Raw genomic sequence first — 17,468 nt, forward strand, 5'->3', positions numbered from 1 at the left:
ATGAGATCCCTTTGATGACTTGTAAGCTTCTCTGTGTACCATCGCTTTTGCTGTAGCAGGCAACTGAGTAAATGTCAGGAAAATCCTACTAGGACAGCTGAACTTTATTTGGGGTTAATCAGAGTCTCTATTTGGTGCCAGGTGTGTACCCAAGAAGACTGAATGTTGTAATTAAATCAAAAGGTGGTTCAACAAAATATTAGTTTAAGGGTGTGCACACACAACAAAGTATTAAGTTTAAGGGTGTACACACATTTATGCAGCCAGCGTATTGTAAGTTTTTTATATTTTTTCCCCTAACAAGCTTGTTTGTTTTTCAATTGAACTGTACAGGTTATAGGTCACATTAATGGTGGGAAAAGTTTTGAAATGATTTTATTGTGGTCTAATTTTTTACATCACAAAAACCTGGCATTTTAACAGGAGTATGTAAACTTTTTATATCCACTGTATACATTTCACACACAATTCTTTTTTTTATTAACTGTAACACGAATGATGTAGATTGTTGGTTATCCCTTCCTCAGAAGTCCAAAGCGATGGCTCGGCCTGAGAAGGATCATCCCGAGGACTACAGCAGTGGAATTCTTAGGGATCCTAGCATTCTGGAAATCTTAAGCAAGGCTCTCCATAGCCAGCAGTCCGAGGAGGGAATACAGGAATGTGCCTCTTCTTACTAGGTTTGGATGGAATGCCAACAGCTGGGAAGACAGCATCCTTGCAAAAGGGTGGTGCCTTCAGAAACAGAGGGAACTCAAACTCTTCCCTCCTTGAGCAGTGGGGAAGCTATCCCAGTATCCACAAAGGGGCCCAAGCTTGGGGAACCAAGAGAAGGAAAATTTCAAGGTTAAGAAAAGGAACAGAGTTTCTTTCTCTCAGGAAAAGTAGCGCCCTTTCCTCTACAGGGAAAAGGAGCACGGGAATGCTCCACAGCACCACCTGCAGGATACCCTTGGGCAGCTGCCAAAGAACAGGACTAGCAGAAAAATGATGCAACAGGAGGAAGACTTCAACTACCTCTACCACATTTCATCAGGACAGCTCCCACAGGAGGGAGACAAAAAAAAAAAAAAAAAAACTATCCTTACCAACAGAAACCTTGGATGGAATGCAGGACTGCACAGAAGACATTAAGACAGACCCTGCTATTCCAGGGACATGGAGAAACAAAACATCCTCAGCATGCTCCAAGGGTGCCTGCAGGGTTCCTTCTCTTCTAGGACAGAATTCCACTACTAAGAAACCAGACAGCCCATCGCCCACTTGCAGATGAAGAGACCTGTCAATACCAAATGAAGGCACCTAACTGATTACTAAGGCAAGAGCCCACCTGTGTCAACCTCCACAGGAACAACTGCAACCATACTATCTAGCAAAGGCACATGCTCATGACTACAGCTCAAGATCACCACCAGAAACAATAAGCAATGACTAAACTGAGACTGCACCAGCATGGCAGTTTCCAGACTGAGTGGACATACTCTGATCCCAAATCAAGGTCTCATCTTAAACACACACACTTATCTAACACATACATCCAAAGCTGCCTCCAGCAAGTCAACTTAAAATCTTAAAAGATGAGGCACACAACTGAGGATCTTAAGCCCCACTACGGCAAAGTAACACCTTGTCTACCCTGTCCTCTCCCAAAGGCCAATCTTTCTTCCAGTAAGGAAGGAATGGCACAGACTTCAGTAACATTGAAAACCAGCAGAAATCTTCCTGAAGTCAGCCTTAGAACATTGTAACAAGGACTCATTTGTCTGCCAGGGAAAAATAATAATAAAAAAGGGGACTGACCATCCTGGGTGATAAAACAGTTAAGCAAGGGTGCCTCAGGTTTCCATCATAAAGGCAACACTAAGCCCTACCCACACAATGATTCAAGCAAGACCGTAACTGTCATACAACTTCTTTAAACAATGTAATTCCACAAGAGAAGCTAGAGAAACTATAGCACTTTAAAGGTTCACTGCATCCAAATGATCTCCTGGGAGATAAACTGTACCAGTGAAAGAATAGTGATCATGTGAAGTTGTGCTATGCAAGGCCTGTGTGCAGTTATGCACACACCAAGTGTGGCAACAGAGCAGCAGAGGACAGCACTAGACCAACTGCTACCATACAACCAAGGTCCTTACGAGGTCCAGAACTAGCACCTCTAGCCCCTACCAAGTGTCATTACACATTACAAATCAAGTACGAGTCAGTCCATGTCACAAGCTCACCCTACATCTACTACTCCCATCAGCTCCAACCAATCCAGCTGGACTGAAGAGATAACTCCAGGAGATATCACCCTGATCTGTAAAACCAATTCATAAGCTGATAACTCAGAGGGTATTCAATGTGAGCAGGCTGGGTAGACTGAGGACCAAGTCTGGCAAGTAAAAAACAAAACGTGGTAAGAACACTAAGATGTACCTCCTATGTTGGAAACATTTGGCATATTTCTCCCAGGCTTCAAAGTACAGAGAAAGAGAATTCAGAACAAGAGTAAATGCCAACTGCTCAAGGATACTGCTTAACCAAGAGACCTAAAGACCATAGACAATGCAAAGCTATCTTAAGTATAAATAGCTAATCTACCAAATAAATCTATAGTGAAACCCCAGGCTACTCAAAGGTGTTAAAAGGGACCCTCCCTATAGTCCCATGAACAGCATCCTTCTCCCACTTTTGTAAAATTCAGATTCATAAATACTGTCACAGACTACCCAAACTGTAGCCAAATACAGAAACATTTTAATAGTGAGAACAAGGATCAAAACCTGAACTATGTGCATGTCTAAACATGAAATGGAAGGTGCAGAACAGAAGCACTCTTATGCAGACAATGTATGCCATCATAGTATTTACAGTCATTCCATGCCTCCATTTCTGAAAAGAGTAACAAGAAAAGAAGCCAAGCATTGACACATGGGAGAGGACAGACTTGTCCATATCAATGTTTAATCTGTCACTATAACCCAAATGCGTATGCTCTTCCCTCAAGAAATGTGACAGGCAGAAGGCATACAGGTACTCATTGGTGGCAAGACGACTCCCCACCCAGTGACAACACTGGATTGTGAGATGCTTGGGCAGGGCCTTACATGACCTTCAATAACTGCTTCTTAAGGCTATGCAACAATCCATATCATTAAGGAGATATCCCACCATACTTCAAACATGGCATGCAAATTTAACATGGGGCAGTCTCCATGGTCTCACCCAGCACATAAGGACTTCTTCCTTAAGAAGAGTAGGACCTCCCAACCTTTGACAGTGAGACTTCCATAAACGTAGAGCCCAAAAATCACCCAGCCTTTAATGGAGCACTCAAACTCTTTGCAGAAGGCAGCCCAGCAGCAGTTAAATTCCACATACTCTAGCAAAAAAGACTAGCATTGACAAATCAGGAATCATTCTCCAAGATGACTGCCAAAGATGCACCTCTTATGCTCCACTATTCATAATGACAAGGAGCCAACTCAATCACTTGCTAGTTATGGGAGAGTGAATGACAAGTAGAAAGCCAAAGGAGGTCTTTGCAAGTGACACTGAAATCAGAGCTGATGGCCAACGCCTTGATAATGGAATTCCCCAGCTTCTCCCATCTATTGGACACTGTCCTGGCATCATGCAACTTACAAGCACCACCTTCCAAAGTGTACCACCTTCCATGGCAAAAAGTAGGGCATACAGAAATTCCCAAGTTTGAAAATGATGGTTTCCTTCCTCTCACTGGCTTTTCTCAATGCTTATTGACTAGGAAGAAAGAGGGCTTTGGTGAAACAAGCTCCAGGAAAGAAAGTGAAATGTTGCTAAAGGAACTTGCACTTTGTTGACCAAGTTAGTCCCATTAGGCCAAAGGCCAATTTTCAGGGGATACTGACTAGGTGCAATTTTGGCCAAGGCAGTGGGGAGCTTCCTCTACCTTTTTTCAATAAGTGCCATGGGATCTTTCATATCCACATATGCTACCACCAACTCAAGCAGATGGGGCTTCAGGTCTAATGTCTCATCCAAATCCTTCTGCATTAATCACACATAACAATCCGCTACATTTCAGCACTGTTTCAAAACTGCACTTCTCCCCAAATTCGCAGAATAAAGGACAATGGCAAAGATTTGTTATTCTTGTACAAAAACAAGTATTTACCTTTAATTAGGTAACAGCAACCTCAAGGGAATATTTAGCTGCACAGAATGCAGGGCTACAGAGGGTTTCCCCCCCTTTCACCTGCAAGGAACAATTTTGGACAAATGTTCATTCACAACATGCTGACTGCAATTGTGCATTTTATGGGGATTTTCAACATGTTTTGGAAGACATTATACTATATACTTATCTATACACACACACAGACACACACCTAAGTAAATGTGCAAGTTCATACACAAAAGGTACAAGCCTCTTATGTTTTTTTTTTTGACTGGTAGCTGTACTGCATTACCACTTGTCTCTTCTTCCTGTGCTTCTCCCAGGCATTAAAATGGCAGCTCCATCCTTAGCATCCTTTTCCTAATGTACTCATCATCCCTCTTAGAACATGTCCAAACCAATGCAATCTTGCCTCTCTGGTGTTGTCTCCAAATCATCCAAACTGAGCTAACTCTCCAATATACTCATTCTTAATCCTGTCCATCCTCATCACACCCAGTGCAAATCCTAACATCTTTAACTCTGCCATGTCCAGCTCCGACTCCTGCCTTTTTGTCAAAGCTACCGTCTTCCAACCCATATAACGTAGCTGGTCTCACTACCCTCTTGTAGACCTTCCCTTTCACTCTTACTGGTACTCGTCTGTCACAAATCACTCCTGACACTCTTCTCCACCCAATCCACCTTGCCTTCACTCTCTTCTTCACCTCTTTTCCACACTCGCCATTATTCTGAATTGCTGATCAAGTATTTAATCTCATCTACCTTCATCAACTCTACTCCCTGCATCCTCACCATTCCCCTAGCCTCCCTCTCATTTACACATATATTCTGTCTTAGTCCTGCTGACCTTCATTCCTCTACTCTCTAGAGCATATCTCCACCTCTCCAGGGTCGCCTCAACCTGTTCCGTACTCTCACTACAGATCACATCATCTGCAAACATCATAGTCCACGGGGCCTCCTGTCTGATCTTGACTGCCAACCTGTCCATCACCATTGCAAATAAGAAAGGGCTCACAGATGATCCTGGATGTAATCCCACCTCCACCTTAAATGCATCAGTCACTCCCACCGGAGACCTCACCGCTGTCACACTACCCTCGTACATATCTTGTACCACTCTTGCATACTTCTCTGCCACTCCAGACTTCCTCATACAGTACCACAACTCCTCTCTAGGCACCCTGTCATATGCTTTCTCTAAGTCCACAAAGACACAAAGCACCTCCTTCTGACCTTCTCTGTACTTCTCTGTCAACACTCTCAGAGCAAACATTGCATCTGTAGTACTCTTTTCTGGCATGAAACCATACTGCTGATCACTAATCACCTCCCTTCTACTACTCTTTCCCATAACTTCATGTTGTGACTCATAAATTTTATCCCTCTGCAGTTAATACAGCTCTGCACATCACCCTTATTCTTAAAAATCGGTACCAAAACACTTTCTCCACTCTTCAGGCATCCTCTCACTTTACAAGATTTTATTAAACAAGCTGGTTAAAAACTCCACTGTCATTTCTCCTAAGCACTTCCATGCTTCCAATGGTATGCCATCTGGACCAAAAGCCTTTCCATTTTTCATCCTCTTCATATCTGTCCTTACTTCCTCCTTGCCAATCCATTGCACTTCCTGATTCACCATCACCACATCATCCAACCTTCTCTCTCTCATTCGCTTCATTCAGCGGCTCCTCAAAGTACTCTTTCCATCTGTTCAACACATACTCCTCGCTTTTGAGTACATTTCTCTCATTATCCTTTATCACCCTTACTTGCTGCACATATTTCCCAGCTCAGTCCCCTCTGTTTAGCCAATTGGTAAAGGTACTTTTCGCCCTTAGTGTCCAACCTCTCATACAACTCTCCATATGCCTTATCCTTAGCCTTCACCACCCCTCTCTCTTTGCCATGCGCCTCATTTCCTTATACTCCTGTCTACTTTCTTTATATCTCTGACAATCCCACTTCGCCAACAGCTTCCTCTGTATACTTTCCTGTACTTCCTCATTCCACCACCAGGTCTCCATGTGTTCCAACCTCCATCCAGATGTCACAGCAAGCACCATTCTAGCTGTCTCCCTTACCAGCTCTGCTGTAGTTACTCAGCTATTTGGTAACTCTTCACTACCACCTAGTGCCTGTCTCAATTCTTCCTGGAACTCCACCTCACAATCACCCTTTTTCAAATTCCATTTGATCCTTGGCACTGCTATCACACGCCACCTCCTCTTCTTGATCACCGTCAGCCTACAGACCACCACTTTATGCTGCCTAACTACACTTTCTCCTGTCACCACTTTATAGTCTCTAATCTCCTTCAGACTGGCCTTCTTGCATAGGATATAATCCACTTGTGCGCATCTTCCTCCACTCTTGTATGTTACCCTATGCTCCTCCCTCTTCCTAAAATACATATTTCACCACAGCCATGTCAATCCTTTTCGCAAAATCCATTACCATCTGACCTTCTGCATTCCTCTCCTTAACACCATACCTACCCCATCACTTCCTCATCCCCTCTGTTCCCGTCACCAACATGCCCACTGAAATCCGTTCCAATTACCAGTATCTCACCTTTATCCAACTTGCTCCAAAATTTTTCTCTCTCATCCATCGCACATCCAACTTGCAGAGCATATACACTAACATTCATCATTTCACCTTCAATTTCCAGCTTCATAACCATCACTCTATCCTACGCTTCACCTCAAAGCATACTATTCCTTCAGGATAACCCCTACCCCATTTCTCCTCCCAACCACACCATGATAGAACAATTTGGACCTACCTCCATTACAACTGACCTTACTCCCCTTCCACCTGGTTTCTTGCGCGCACAATATATCAACCTTCCTTCTCTCCATCATATCAGCTAGCTTTCTCCCTATCTTATTGCATTATTTTATGCCTTGTAAATGAACAAAATGTATTTTGCATTTTCATGTCTTATGAGCAACATGCTATGCAAGTGTCTTGCGTAGGTTTTCAAAGGACAGAGTCCATATGCACAAAAGATAACTCATTTTCAAATACTCTACAATGAAGATTTGAAGAAATACACTGCTCTTCTGTACCCCATTACCATTGCAAGTTTGGAAACCTGTTGTCATTCTTTTGTCACATTCCAACATAGTATCATGCGATCAGACTTGTCAAAGTTAAGTGACAATCAAAACTATACAGTACTTTTTTCCCTGTACAACATACCAAAAAGGTACAATGACTTGGGAGACTGGAGGAATAAAAATGCATGAAACCTCCAGTTCCCACACCCAAAAGCTAAACTGAATGAGAAAACACAGATCTGTGACAATGCAGCACATACTCCATGTTGAAAAATACCATACTCTCTTTTTTTTGGGCTAAGATGCACCAAATAGTGACAGCACAGAGCACAGACTCCCTCTTTTGAGGAACAGTAACATTACTGGATCTATAACACAAGTGAAAATGTAAAAAAAAATCTCACCCACACATCATGAATTGTATCAAGCAACAATGACAGTGTCAAAGAATACAGCATCAACAAACATTATTCTCTTTGTTTTAACAGATCTCAGGTTACTGCCTAACCCCCCTCCCCCTCCACAGGCTTCTTAAACAAAATATCTTATGGCTGCTTCAAAATGACTAGGTGGTTATATTAGTTTAATTTTAATGTGCATATGGAGACTTGTGCATTTTAACAAGGGATGGGATAAAATCAACAGGATTTTGACTTACAGGTTTTAAATTGTAATTTGCTATTTTATTGTTACTGAGTCCGCACAACAAAGAAATTAATTTTAGACTACCACTTGACCTCATTAGCCTACGGTTGTGCAACACAAAATAAGAGAATAAATATGGAGCATGTATTCTCTCCTCCATACGAGTGGTACAAGAACAGACCCCCTCCTTCCAGGAATGAATTGATTGATAAAAAAAAAAAAAAAAAAACACTTCTAGTTAAGTGCTGGAAAAAAAAAACATCTTATTTGCTGGATTTTCATTATTTGGATTTTAACAGACTGCTGTCAATGTGAAAGATTTGAGCTGGCATTAATTACTTTCGGGAGACGGACTACCAGTAAAGTTACACAGTAGATATAAAAAAAAATGGTCACAATCCCAAAGTCAAAAAATCAGAATAAAAAAAAGGCAGAAGTCAACACCCAACCATCCCAAACTGGAATTTCAGGAAAAAGGGGACACTTAAGCCATCCATTGTTTAAGTCTGTCCCATCGCCTACATTCTTTTGTATTCTCCAGTTACTGCCTCACACCTCAAGGTGACCAACCACGTTTGTTAGTGAATTCCCTCAATTAATTACTATATTATTCACAAACATCTACACTTAACAGTGACACACAGATTTTTAGCCCTCTTCTAAACTCTTCCATAATCGACTATTTTACTTCCACTTGGGATCTCAATGTCATACACTTTTCTCCATTAACCAGACCACTTCTATACAGCCAATTCCCTGACCTTTGCATCTGAAAAGTTTCTCAGACACATCACCAAACTCCATCTTAAATATTTTCAAGGTACTTCACAAACTGGCAGCGGTCTGGTATGCATACAACTAACCCCACCTTACAAATGATCACCAGGACAGAATGCCTTCCCATTTATCAATCTTCAACCTATTTAAAGCTTCACTTACACCAGTGTTCCTTACTTGTCAGCAGTACTTTCTGAATGACAGTACCAAACCACTGACTAAAACAATATCTGCATGGCCTTCTACATACAAAAACTAGACAGAACATTCCAGAAATACAGACAGTCCAAGTCTACTGATAAGCTCTTCATAACATGTGCACAGACTTCCTGTTTCCGCAAGTATTCCTTAATGTATTCTTAACTTGTAATGCTACCAACTTTTAAGAGATTGTCACTTACTAAACAGAATGGTCTAGAACTCCTGGGACACACTGAATAAACTTTACCTATTCATATTACAGAATACCTGCCTTGTTTGATAATGCTTTTCCAACTACAGAGCTGTTAATGGTACCTCTCCTTGACCCTGGATGTCAGGAATCACTCCTGAGGCCCCTTGCCTCCAAGCCAACACATTTTTTTTTCATTTCCTGACAGCAAACTGAAAAAATCCACAGTAGTACAACACTTGTGCCCATAGGGATTACAACACAAACAAAATAATGCCATCTGCCTTGATGCATTCAATGAAATGATTCAGTTATCAAACACAATATGGGCAGCATGGCCCATCACCATCAGAAATCTAAAAGATGGAGTTCTGGGTGCTTCATAACAATCAGTGAATTACCAGGACAGCCATTAAAAGGCACTTCCATATTATCAATGTCTGTCTTCTATGCTCATCTTAGCACAACAGTTAGAAACTTAACCTATTAACTGTACCGTAGTGTTTCTACCTGCCAAAAACTGTTATTCACGGATCTGTATTAACAGGAGGATGAAAATCTGCAAATGGAGTTTTCTCTCAAAGGAGGTTATATCAGAAGGATTAACTTTGAGAAAAGAATCACAACCATATACATGTTTTATGCATTTCTTAAAGCACAACATGTTTTTCAGTTTTGACAGCATATTCACCAAGAGGTGGTAATAATGTGGTCTTACCCCTGAGATGTCTGCAACTCGGTGGATGGGAATTTCTTTTTTACTGTGCAAGCCTTTGCCATTCTTGATTGCACTGTTAGAGAAGAAAGAAAAAAGTTATATGCTACAACACGATCAGAGAAGAGCACTAATTTAATCTTACTGTCTTAACAGCACTCCATTTCATTCACTCCTGATGTTAGTTGCTGCAGTCAAAACTGTGCAATTTTACCTATATAACAGTTCATAGTATGAAAGAACACAGACTCATTCCTTAAATGAATGAGAAGCTTTTAGATAACGGGAAAAGAAGCAGGAGTTAAAATAAAACGTTCTAAAGCCTCAAAAAACAATAAAAAGAAGTTATGTCCTTACCATAACGTTCCATGTGGAGTGTTCATCTCGCCTTGGTTATTACACATGGGTTCGGAGCCGATCCTCGGCTCCGTGCCGGCCGACTGCAAGCTCTGCATCGAGAAGAAGCTCGAGGACATCCAATACCCACAATCCCCCTCTGCCTTTACCTCAGATCTAGTTTGCAAGCAAACCAGACATACAGCACGCACACCTGCCAACTATATACATAAAAGTACATATATACAAACATACCAAGAGTATGATAGTAACAGCAATACTGCAACAGCAGAAGGAGAATACTCCAGACCAGGCACCAAATCGAACGCGTTCTTCCTAAGGGTGGGAAGGGTGGGAGTGTAATAACCAAGCGAGATGAACACTCCACATGGAGCGTTATGGTAAGGACATAACTTCTTTATGTGAGAGTGTTCAATCTCGCCTTTGTTCTTACACATGGGTAGCGTCCTAGCTCCATGATCCTGAGGAACTCAAGGAGAACGTTCTTGAGCACAGTGGAACCAAAGGTTGCCCTATCCTAGAAACCCTGTCCACCTTGTAATGAGAGATAAATGTATGTGGTTTAGCCCAAGTAGCAGCCGCACAAATGATGTCTAAAGGTAAGCGAGCTGCATGAGCCAAAGATGTAGAAATTGATCTGGTAGAATGTCCTCTGGGTTTTGCTGATAATGTGTGATCAGAATTTTCATAAACATAAATGATACAATCAGTTAGCCACTTAGAAAGAGTTAGTTTAAGTAACTGCAAGACCCTTTCTGCTGTCAGCAAAAGCTACAAATAGCTGATCAGATTTCCTGTGATCTTTTGTTCTATCTAAATAAAATCTGAGTTGTCTATGAACGTCCAGTTTGTGCAACATATACTCTAATTTATTAGAGTGATCTTTAAAGAAGGTGGGTAATTCAATGGACTGATTAATATTACTAGTAGAACAAACTTTGGGAAGAAAGGATGGATTAGTGCGTAGGGATACTCTGTCAGAATGAAAAATTAAATAGGGATGTTTGACCGAAAGGGCCTGCAGCTCAGACACCCGTCTAGCCGATGTAATAGCCACTAGAAATAATGTTTTCCATGACAAAAATTTCAAAGTGCAACTTGAAGCTGGTTCAAAGGGTGGTAGCATCAATTTAGAGAGCAACAAATTTAAATTCCACGGTGATGTCGGGCTTCTGACTGGTGGTCTGATATGAAAGGAACCTTTTAAAAGGCTTTACAGAGTCTGTGAGCCATAATAGGTGCACCACTTTCTTCTATATGATAGCTAGAAATGGCAGCCAACTGTACTCTTAAGGTAGCGGAGAAGCTCCTTCCTGAAATAATTCGGTTAGAAATTCTAAGACCTTATTCAAGGAGCTGTAACAGGGTCCAACTGATGTGACTCGCCCAGATGACAAAACGTTTCCATTTACTAGTATAAGTCTTTATAGTGGAAACTTTATGAGAAGCTACCAAAATATCTTGAACCGCCCGATGTAAGGGGATTGACCTGGCTAAGGGAAGCGGAGCAGCCAAGCTGCTAGATGGAGAGATTCCAGGGATGGGTGAGAACTCCCTGACGAGTGAGTCAGTAGATCTGGCTCTGGGTCCAGCATCCAAGGTCCCCGAATGCGTGACGCAAGAGAAAGGGAACCAAATTTGACGAGGCCAGAGCGAGCAATGAGAATTATAGTCCTCTGAAGGTTGTTTGCTTTCTGCAGAAACTTTGCAATCAGGAAATGGAGGAAAAGCATATAGGAGACCGGGGCCAATCGTGCACCAGCGCGTCCCTTGGGACTTCCCTGGAGGGGTAATAGGGCAAAGTAGCTCCTGCATTTGGCGTTCATTGGAGACGCAAACAGATCGCAGGTAGGCTGGCCTCATTTGCGAAAAACCTTTTCCGCAACTGACTGTTTGAGGGACCACTCGTGAGGCAATAGAATTGCCCTGCTCAGCCTGTCGGCTATGGCGTTGGATGACCCGGGATGTGCGTTGCGATCAGAAAGCGACGGTGGACTCTGCCCATTGCCAAATTCTCATGGCCTCTCTGCATAGTTGGTAGGACCTGGTTCCCCTTGCTTGTTTATGTACCAGACTACGGACATGTTGTCTGTCTGAACTGCAATGGTCCCTGGAGGAAGAAGGGGAGCAAAGTGTTGCAACGCCAAAACACTGCCCTCAACTCCAGAACACTGATGTGCAGATTGTACTCCAGATTGGTCCATTCGCCTTGGACTGTCTGTCCCTGAAAGATGCCCCCCCACCCTATCAGGGAAGCGTCCGTGGTTATCATTGCTGGCGGTGTGGGTAGCACAAATCGTCTTCCGCTGGATAGGTTGCAAGTCTGTAACCACCACCTTAGGTGTGATTTGCATGTTTTCGTTATCAATATTTCGTGAGTCAGTGGAAGTTGTTGGAATGACCATTGTGCAAATAGAAGCCATTGTAGCACTCTCATGTGCAGTCTTCCCAATGGTATTGCTATGAGAGAAGCTGCCATGAGACCCAGAACTTTCAGAACAATTTTGCTGGGGATTTCCTGGGCGACAGCAGAAGGGAAATGTTGGATTGAAGTGCTACTATTCTTTCTGTCGGAAGTTTTAGAACTAACTGGCGAGTATCTAATTCGCTCCTATGAATAAGATATGCTGTGATGGCTGTAGCAAAGATTTCTCAAATTTACTGAAATGCCAAGATGTGTGCAAAGTTGTAGGGAGTAATCCCTGGCATGTATCAGTTGGCCTGGTGGTGGCAGACAGGAGCCAGTCGTCCAGATACGGAAACACCTGGAATCCTAGGCGCCTCAGATGAGACGCTACCACTGCCATGCATTTGGTGAAGACCCTGGGGGCTGTGGTCAGACCAAAGGGCAGGGCTCGAAACTGATAGTGACTGGCTCCCAGCCGAAGCGCAAGTGATCTCTGGGCGCCCTGGCCATTTTGATGTGGTAGTATCGTCCTTCAGATCTATTGAGCACATCCAGTCGCCCTTCCGTAAGAATGGAAGGATCGATTGAAGCGTGACCATTCGTAACTTTTCCTTCTTGACAAAGGTGTTGAGATGACTTAGGTCCAGAATTGGCCTCCAGTCCCCTGTTTTCTTTGGAACTAAAAGAACCTTGAGTAAGTTCGAATCCTATTTGGTCCGCTGGGACTGGTTGGATGACTCTTTTTCTTAGCAGCTTTGAAATTTCGTAGCTGCTGGGTCTCGCAGATGGGGTGGTACATCTGGGAGTTCTCTTTGGAATGGGGTGGATAGAAGCGGGATTTTGTAACCTCTGGTAACAATGCTTTTACCCAATTGTCTGAAGAAAGGTTTTGCCAGGCCTGAGGGTATAAAGCTAAGCGACCCGACTGCCTCCAGAGCAGGACAGTCGGGCCTCCTCTCAGGAGTGCTGAAAAGGTTTGCCAGGGAGGTTATCCCTGTCACCTTGGTTTTCGGACCCCTCTGCCGCCAGGGCGGCGTCTTCCACCTCTGCCCCCCTCTGCCTCTAGAGGGGCATCACCCTGTGTGTTTGGAAAAGACCCTTGGGGTTTTGAAACCACATTTTCCCTACGTTGCCCTTTGGGGTGCGGTCTGGAAGGGTGGAAAAGCGGACTCCGACAGCAGACAGAGTCTTTCCCTCCTGTTCACACCGGGTAAGGGTCTCCTTTACTTTAGGGCCAAAAGTGTGGCTCCATCAAATGGGGCGTTAGTAAAGGAAGACTTGAAGGCTTCCAAGCGAACATAAGCGCATCCAGGATTGCCTCGAAGGCAATCGCTGAAGCCGCTGCCCTACTCGATCCTTCGCTGCATAGGATATCAGCCTCATGGACGAGTTCACAATGGATGTAAGGGTGTTGAGATGCGCTGTAACTTTCTCTGAGACAGCGGCATCTGTAGCACCCTGGAGGGTATCTCCCAACTCTGACTAGATCCCTCTGTAAGCGTGTAAAATGGGTCAAATAGTTCAGGGAGCATAGAAAGCCGCTGAACTGAAAATCGCTTCCATTATCTGTCCATGGTCCTAGAATCTTTGTTAGGCGGATGGACAGATGAGGAAGACTCCGACATCTCCTTTTTCGTGGCGCTGCCACCACCATGGCGTCTACGGAACTCCTTTGGTAAGGTAAGCTTTGTCCTGTGGTGCCGTGATGTACTTATTTGGCTTCCTAGGGACAGGTTCCACCGTGTCAGGAGTCTCCCACGCCTTCGAGCAATCAATTCCATTAACTCATCAAAGGGCGGAGTGACCCAGGAGGAGGAAGGGCGGGCACCAAATGCCTTCAGCAAAACTGACTCATCCTCAGAAGGGGAGGGCTTGCCAGTCACCTCTCTGTTTAAGGATCTCAAGATGTCAGCAAAGAGACATCCTCTGAAGGTGACTTAGGGACCCTTCTGACTCATCTAAGTCAGTATCAGATGTCAAGGATTCTTGTGGAGAATCCAAGTGTCTCCTCTTACACAGTCTTTTCCTAGGAACTTCTTAGGGGAGCATCCGAAGAAGCCTCCGAGGAAGAGGGGCACCCTCCAGGGGTGGCTGAGACACTGGTGCCCGACGCTTGGGCGTGGCCGTGGGTGCAGAGGAGGATAACGGTCCTTTGCGGGAGGAGAAGCTGTACCTGCTGATGTGGTTGTCTGAGTAGACAACACCTTCCTCATGAGGTCGAAGGCCCCGGGTCCCGAGTCGAGGTATCTCCGGTTCCAAGAAATGGGAAGAAACCCGAAACAGGAGTCAAGGCACCGACCCGAGGACGGAACCGAATCGATCCGTGCGAGGCCCGAGAGGAGAGTCGGAACGAACATCGGTCCGACTCTCGGTCCCGGAACCAAGGACAGATCTTCGGCCGAGACTCCGGTACCGGATCGGATGGAGTCGAGGTAAACGGTGCCGACCGAGAAAAGACGGTTCTGGCACCGAGGGCTCCACAATCATCAGGTCAGCCTCTTCCGGCTCCGAAGACTGAACAGGTCACCGGAGGAGGAACAGATGGAGATAGTGGCAGGCCTTCAAGTCTCGACATCAACTGAGAGGAGACCGAAATAAGCTTGGACAGGGCCGTATGCTCCATAAGTTTCTGCACCACACGGTCCACGTCGGTGTCGGAAAGGGCTCGAAGAGCGAGTCGAAGGGATCGAAGACGGAGCCGACCTCAATAGAGTCGGTGGAGGAGCTCCGTCACGGTTCCAAGACTTCGAGGCTCGAAACTGCCAACAGTTGAACACTCGGCCCGAAGTCTGTGGAACGGTGATCCAACTAACTTCGAAGATCTCGGAGCCGATGTCTTTGGCTCCGGCCTTCGACTTCAAGACTTGGATGCCTGGTCTGAAGCATCCAAGGCCTCCTGGAAAGAGGGTTTCAGCAATCCTCTATCCATCAGTTTCCTGCGCCTATCTGTCATGACCCTCCCACTAAAAGAGTGACAAATAGAGCAGTCCTCTTGTAAGTGGAGGGGCCAAGACAGTAGACACAGGAACTGTGGTTGTCTGTGACCGACATTTTAGCCACACTGACAACGCTTGAAGCCAGATTTTAATTTTTCTGACATGACAACAAGAAAGAATGACAGTCCAGTAATTAAAAGTCACTTCCAATGAAAAACAGTCAAATCCGGTAATATGTGTCAAATCCTGTAATAAGCAGACTACACAATACTTAGTCCAAGTTATTCAAGTAGGGAGGTAGGCCCGAAAAAACTCTGTACCCTTTAGTTAAACTAAGTAACTAATCTAAGGAACCGAGATATCAAAGTCCACTCACACACCTACTCTAACTATTCATAGACTATATTGAAGAAAATTTTTGAAAAATTTAAACAGAAAGATAAATTCTTATCTGTAAAAGCCTCGAGCTAGTCCCCAGCGATTATGCAGCGGCAAACTAGATCTGAGGTAAAGGCAGAGGGGGATTGTGGGTATTGGATGTCCTCGAGCTTCTTCTCGATGCAGAGCTTGCAGTCGGCCGGCACGGAGCCGAGGATCGGCTCCGAACCCATGTGTAAGAACAAAGGCGAGATTGAACACTCTCACATCTACATTTCATTATTAAATGAGATATGGCTTAAGAAAAGCAAAAAGTATACTTAATGTTCTGAATGTAATGAAAATAGGTTACTTCCCCTGTTCAAGGCTGTATACATTTAAAATGCAGTCATCAAAGTTATTATTATTGAGGTTAGGAACTCTATTTAACAAGACAGCCAGCCTTGCAAATTCATAGCACTTCAACATAAGAACCTATTTACTTATTTTAATTTCACTGACACCACAGTGAATGATTTTTTTTAGGGGGGGGGTCAGAATGCAACAACCTGCTTTAGGAAAAAAAAAGACTCGCAGTGGAGTGATGGGAATGCATAAAACAAGTCAAACAAAATAATAAACTGACAAATTTAGAATCAATATTTAATGCAAAGGGCTTAGAGGCTGTACAAATATATACAAACAAATCAGCAGAAAATGAAACAAATACAAAACTTATCAGGAATACATTTCAAATGTTACAGTACAAAGGAACAGGACATGCTGAGAAAAGATGAAGGAATTCCCTTGCTAAGACACATTTGGTGTTCAAATGGCATAGAGCAAAAATACAACAGGTGAGAACCCATCAGATAACCAAAAACATTTAATTATATCTACAGCAGCTAAGTGAATTGATTCAAGGACCTTTAATAACAGATTGCAATATCATTATGTGAAGATTGATAAATCAAATTAGTCCTCTTCAACAAGAAATGCCTGAAAGCAAGTACAGAAAAGATACCAGACCCATACACACCAATTTAGCATAATGAAGTACTTACAAATGTTGTTAGTAGTTCAAAAGGTACCACACCACTGAAGCTGGAAAATCAGAAGAATGTGGGTGTGGGTGCTATTCCCACACCAGGTAACTTTTGTTTTTCCTAATAAAAACAATGCAGTTCAGTAAAATGGGGTTGCTGCATTACTGTGTGTGCTGCCCTGATAAGTTAAAGCAAGGCCCCATCTGCCCGAGTAGGTGGTTGCATAGGTGGAAATAAAATTCCATGACACTTGTCAAAAGAAATTAGAACTGCCCCATTGCCATGCACAAATTTCAAAGTTAGTATAATACTATTTCAGGTCTTCCGTGAAGAGAGAGATATCGAACGTAGTGAAACTAAATCAGTAAGTAAATACATAAAAGGGCTGCAACAAAGCTGCAGCAGCAAAGTGTTACCTTGTGCTGTGTGCAAAACTAAGAACAAGAACTGATAATGGTGTTAAGAGGGTCGATCAGGACACGAGAAAACAGAAACTACCTGCTTTTCCCCCAACCTGCAGGAAAGTAATGGAACTAGTAAATTAAAGTGGCTAAAACCATAAGTGTGCTATAAAACTAAGAAATCCTAACTTAAATCTTACTATACTTCTAAAATTAAA

General features: G+C 43.4%; 1 protein-coding gene across 1 annotated transcript in view; it reads right to left on the reverse strand.

The window, feature by feature from the left end:
• Positions 1-17,468, reverse strand: part of SND1 (staphylococcal nuclease and tudor domain containing 1) — a gene marked incomplete in the record, with an annotated part of 3,811,866 nt that overhangs the window by 2,585,522 nt on the left and 1,208,876 nt on the right. Inside the window, 1 exon segment of the mRNA XM_044088623.1 lies at positions 9,750-9,822. Coding sequence (XP_043944558.1) covers positions 9,750-9,822 — 73 coding nt within the window.

The sequence above is a fragment of the Protopterus annectens genome, chromosome 11.part0 (genome assembly GCF_019279795.1).
Source record: "Protopterus annectens isolate FY-2018-M chromosome 11.part0, PAN1.0, whole genome shotgun sequence".
Taxonomy (NCBI): Eukaryota; Metazoa; Chordata; order Ceratodontiformes; family Protopteridae; genus Protopterus; species Protopterus annectens.